The 6,000-nt window shown below is 33.1% G+C and overlaps 1 protein-coding gene across 1 annotated transcript in view; it reads left to right on the forward strand.

The window, feature by feature from the left end:
* LOC111147403 (neuropeptide S receptor 1) overlaps positions 1 to 6,000 on the forward strand; it is a 147,015-nt gene that overhangs the window by 95,360 nt on the left and 45,655 nt on the right. Inside the window, 1 exon segment of the mRNA XM_022503411.1 lies at positions 583 to 686. Within this exon segment, the coding sequence (XP_022359119.1) occupies positions 583 to 686 (104 nt within the window).

The following is a 6,000-nucleotide window of genomic DNA, read 5'->3' on the forward strand; positions in this document are numbered from 1 at the left end:
GTCTCAAATCTTGGCCTCAGTTCCTCTGTAGTTTAATCAATGAAGTTAATTAAAGTGATAGATCATGCACTTGACTTTTTCTAGGGACTGGTGTTGAAGGGGGAAAGGAGAAGGAAGAAAAGGAACCTGGGGTGGGGGTTGAGGGGAGTTGTTGATGATAGGGAGGTAACAAGATGTCAACACTGTAAAGTAACAGATAGAAGAAGGGGGACTTTGAGGGACTTCTTGAAGATAAATAACTTCCTTTTCTCAATTTTGTCCTTATTGATCCTCACACAGTCCTTGTTTGGGTAGAGATCTAAACCCCCTTAAAACTCCTCTTCTGGGACTTAAAATGTCAACTGTGTGATTACCAAAGTCATTTTAGTCATTAGCAAAATCCTTCCAAGGTGGCTCCATCTAAGTGGTAACAAGCTCCAATAAGTAAAGTCAATGGACTCCTGTCTTGCTTTACTTTTCCTTAATGGCCATCTGATAAACTGGGGCAGGAGAGGGGGAAATCTCCCCAGGAATTCATTTCTACTGTGGCAAGGCTGGAAATTTGAAAGAGATTCAAGTTAACCACTTGTGTGTTTTTGTTAGACTCCTTCACAGGTCTGATAAACATCTTGACAGACATCATTTGGCGATTCACCGGAGACTTTCTGACACCTGATCTCGTCTGCCGAGTGGTTCGTTATTTGCAGGTATGTCGCGCCTTACAAACGTGATGAAACAAACTGACACCAAGATTGGGTCTTGGATTCTTCATAAGGAAAATAATATAGAACCCAGCACTTCTACCCAATAAACTTCTCGCTTTCTTCCAGTTGGAAAGACAAGAATAATTTGTAAGATTTTTGGTTTTTTGCTAAAATAATAAACATACAAATAAAACATAAGTAGCATTAGTAAAAATATAAGTGTTCAGATTTCAAGTATTAAGTAAAGTTTTGGAGTCAACATGAAGGTCTTTGACATACTCTGGCTGTCGAGGTCCATTCAGGCTGCTGTAACAAAAATTCCGCACAATAGGTAGCTTAGAAACAACAAATATTTATTTCTCACACTTTTGGAGGCTGGACATTCAAGATCACTGTGCCAGAAATTGTCAGACCAAGTGCCTTCTTCCAGGTTGCAGACTCCAGATTATGGCACATGGCAGAAGGAGCAAGGGAGCTCTATGGAGCCTCTTTTGTAAGAGCACTAATCCCATTCATGAGGGCTCCACTCTCATAACCTAATCATCCCCCAACAGCCTCACCCCCTAACACCAACACAATAGACATTAAGATTCTAACATGTGAATTTTGGAGGGACACAAACATTCAGAGTATATGTAGCACTGTCTAAACAATCTTCAGAAAATTTATCAGTTTTCTTTTCTTTCTTTCCTTTTTTTTTTTTTTTTTTTTTTTTTACCAATTTCCCCCACTCAAATTAACACAACACCGGCTACTGTTCTTTTTGAAAAACGTTGACAGATTGTTAGAAAGTAGGTATTATCTCTGGTTACTTTAACTTGTATTTCTTGTATTACCACCGAAATTGGACTTTTTAAAATATCTACTGGCATTTTAATTTCTTCTTCTTCAAATTATCTGTTATTCTTTTTCTATTTTTTATAACTGAGATACTTGTTTTTTTCTCAGTTATTAATAGTATCTATTTTCAGATTAAAGACATTTACACTTTGCCTGTTGAATATGCTTCAATGTAAAAATTATAAATGCAAATATATATATATATACATAAAATATATGGTATAAAATATTACATATGTATCATGTACATATGTTAGTAATATATTATATATGTATATAATATGGATTAAGGCACATCAACTAATTATAGAAAGAATGAACTGTTTCATAACTGGTATTAGGATTGAGGTGCTGTTTCAGAGCTGTTACAATTATTTTCCATTAATATATTTCTATTTTTATGCCCATACTTCAGGTCTAAATTTCTGTAGCTTTATAAAGCAGAATGCTTTTTGGAAAACCTTATCCTACAAGATTCCATTTGTTAGTAGAGTTTTGTAGAATCTTTGAACTATATTCATCCATGATTTTAATATGTTCTATCATTTTTAGACTTTGGAAATGGAGTTACTTCATCTCCAGAGAATGGACAGAGAATAGTTACAATTAAAAATCTTTTGTGCTCTGAACATAATCTTGAAAGTTTAGTAGATGTGAAAGAGCCCTGATTACTATCTGGAACTGGTATTTTTTCAGGGATAATTTTTTAAAACATATTTTAATTTATTATTTTAAAAATTTGCTTCCTTTTAGGTAGATGTTATCAATTGCTTATTCTAGCAATTGCTGAGAAATAAATTACGCTAGTTCTCAGTGTTAGAAGCAGGGATATGGTTGAGCTAAATAGCTATCAGTTGAAATAAACTAAACTATCAATCAAATTGGCCTAATTGGCATTTATACAACACTTCATCCAACAAAACAGAATGCTTATTCTTATCAAAATCACAGGGAACATTCACCAAGAGAAATTACATACCACCATAAAACACACTTTAACAATGTAAAAGAGTGGAAATAGCACAAAGTATGCTCTCAGACCCAACGAGAATTAAACTAAAAATGTATAACAGAAAGATAGCTGGCCAATCTCAATGTTTTTGGAGATGAAACAACATGCTTCTAAGTAACATGTGGGTCAAAAAAATGAAAATATAATTTATCATAATTTGTAGGACAGTAAAAACAGTGCTTTTGAAGAAACATAGCATTTAATTTCTTGTATTAGAAAAGAAAAAAAGATCTAAAATTAATAACAAAGCTTCCCCCTTAGGAAACCAGAGAAAGCAGACCAATGTAAACCTAAAGCAAGCAGAATGTTTTAAATGATAAAAATTAGAACAAAATACTAAATGAAAACAGTAATTCAATGGTGAAAAATCAATGAAACTATAAACTGGTTCTTCAAAGAGATAATAAAACTGATAAACTTCTTGCCAGGCCAAAGAAGAGTAGAAAAGGGATGACACAAATTATTAATATCAAAAATGAAAGAGGGGTCATTATTACTGATCTGGTAGATAATAAAATGATAATAAAGGAATTTATGAAATACAAGTTTGATAAATTACTTGAAATGGACCAAATCCTTGAAAGACACAATCTGCCAAACTCACATAAGGAAAAATAGATGACCTGAGTAGGTCTATATCTATGAAACAGATTGAATTGATAATTTATAATCTTCTAAGAAAGAAAGCACCAGGTCCAAATGGGTTTACCGGTGAATTCTACCAAACATTAAAGGAAGAAATTATACTAACTAGTTTCTTTATTTTTTTTTAAGATTTTATTTATTTATGAGAGCGAGAGAGTACATGAGTTGGGAGGGGTTAGGGAGAAGGGCAAGGGGAGAGGGAGCAGCAAACATGCTCCTGAGGAGAGTCTGATGTAGGGCTCAATCCTAGGACCTTGGGATCATGGCCTGAGCTGAAGGCAGACCTATAACCTACAGAGCCATCCAGGATCCTCTACTAATAAGTTTCTAATTTTTCTAGAACATAAAAGCAAAGGGAACATTTCTTAACTCACTCTGTGAGTCCAGCATTACTCTAACACCAAAACCAGACAAAGGCATCATAGGAAAGTAAAACTATAGACCAATATCTCTCATGAACATAGATATAAAAATTATCAACAAATATTAGTAAATTGAATGAAAATACTTATAAAAAGAATTACATACCATGACCAAATGGAATTCATTCCAGGTATGCAAGGTTCACCATTCAAAAATCAATTAATGTAATTCATTAAATCAAAAAGTTGAAGTGAAAAAAATGTATATAATAATTTTAATAGATACAGAAAAAGCATTTGCTAAAATCCAATATCCATTCACAGTAAAAAGTCTCCACAAACTTTTCATAGAAGGCAATTTCCTCAATTGGTAGCTACAAAAAGCTACTGCTAACCTCATACTCAATGGTGAGAGACTGGACGTATCTTTCCTAAGATAGGGAACAAGGCAAGGGTGTTCCCTCTCATTACTGCCATTTAGCATCTGGCACTGGAAATCCCACCTAACTCAACAGGACAAAAAAAGGAAATAAAAGGCATACAGATTGGGAAAGATGAAATACCTGTTCACAGATGAAAACAAAACAAAACAAAACATAGAAAATCTGTGGGCTTATTAAGTGAAAATAAAAAATAACAAGGTTGAAGAATGCAATATGCTTTTATATACTAGGAATGAAAAATCTGAATTTAAAACTTAAGAAGCAATAACCATTAATGTTAGCACAAAAAATATGAAAGACTTAGGTATAAACCTAACAAAATATGTGCAAGATCAGTATGAAGGAAACTATAAAACTTTGGTGGGAGAAATCAAAGAATATCAAAGTATAAAGATAGGTATTCTATTTTAGGGAAATGCACTATAATTAAGATATCAATTTTGTTCAAAACAACTTATAAATTCAATGCAATCCCAGTCAAAATCCCACCAAGTTATTTTATAGATACAGACAAAGTCTAGAGTTTGTGTGGATAGGTTAAAGACACAGACAAGCCAATACAATACTGAGGAAGAACACAGTTGGAGGAGATACTACCTGATTTCAGACTTACAAAAATGCTACAGCTACATCAAGACACCATGATATTGGCAAAAAAATCAACAAATAGATCAACGGAACAGAATAGAGACCCCAGAAACAAATGCACACTAAAAGTCAACTGATCTTTGACAAAGGAGCAAAGACAATTCAATGGAGAAAAGATAGCCTTGCCGAGAAATACTGCTGGAGTCATTGGTATCCAATTAAATAATATTAATGATCATGATGATGATCTGACTAAAGACTTTACACCTTTCACAAAAACTAATTCAGTATGGATCATAGACTTAAATGAAACATGCAAGGCTATAAAACTACTAGAAGATAACATAAGAGAGAATCTAGGGGACTTTGGGTTTCTCAATGACTTTTTAGATATAACACCAAAAGCAACATCCATGAAAGAAAAAAATGAAAAGTTGGATTTTATGAAAATTTAAAACATCTCTGCAAAAGACACTGTTAAGAGACAGCAAAGACAAGGCACAGAATGGCAAAAAAATGTTTGCAAAACACATACTTGATAAAGGATTTGTATCCAAAATATACAAAGAGATCTTAAAACTCAACCCACTTAAAAATGAGCAAAAGATCTGAACAGACACTTCTCCAAAGAAGATAGAACGATAACAAACAAGCATATGAAAAGAAGCTCACCATTGTATGGCATTAGGGAATCCCAAATTAGAACAACAAGATAGCATTAACATAGCTATTAGAATGACTATAGTCCAAAAAAATGATGATGCAAAATGCTAATGCTGTTTGCAGGAATGCAAAATGGTACATCCGTTTTGAAAGCTATTTTGGCAGTTCAACTTTATAAAAATAAAATTTTATAAAAATAAAATTGAACATACTCTTATCATACAATATAGCAATTACACTCCTAGGTATATAAACAATGAGTTGACAACTTACATCCACACAAAAACTTACACAAGAATGTTTATAGCAATGTTATTCAGAATTGTCAAAAATTAGAAGCAGGATGTTCCTCAAAAGCTGAATGGATGAAAAAAAATGGCTACATGAGTATGATTACAACCATATGACCTTCTGGAAAAGGGAAACGATGAAGATCATAAAAAGATCAATGGTTCCTAGGGACTTGGAAGGATTGAATAGGTAAAACACAGAGGATTTTTAGAATAGTAAAACTTTTCTGTATGAATGGTGGATACATGATATCATGCATTTATCAAAAACCCACAGAATTATACAACACAAAGAATAAGGCTTCATATAAAACATTGATTTTGGTAATAATGTGTTGATATCAGTTCATCAGTTTTAACAAATGGATGCTAATAATAGGGAAGGATGCTAATAATAGGGAAGGATGTTAATAATAGGGAAGGATGTTAATAATAGGGAAGGATGTTAATAATAGGGAAAACTGGGGGAAAGGA

Source organism: Enhydra lutris, unplaced genomic scaffold, assembly GCF_002288905.1.
Source record: "Enhydra lutris kenyoni isolate GAN:26980312 unplaced genomic scaffold, ASM228890v2 scaffoldscaffold16, whole genome shotgun sequence".
Classification (NCBI taxonomy): domain Eukaryota; kingdom Metazoa; phylum Chordata; class Mammalia; order Carnivora; family Mustelidae; genus Enhydra; species Enhydra lutris.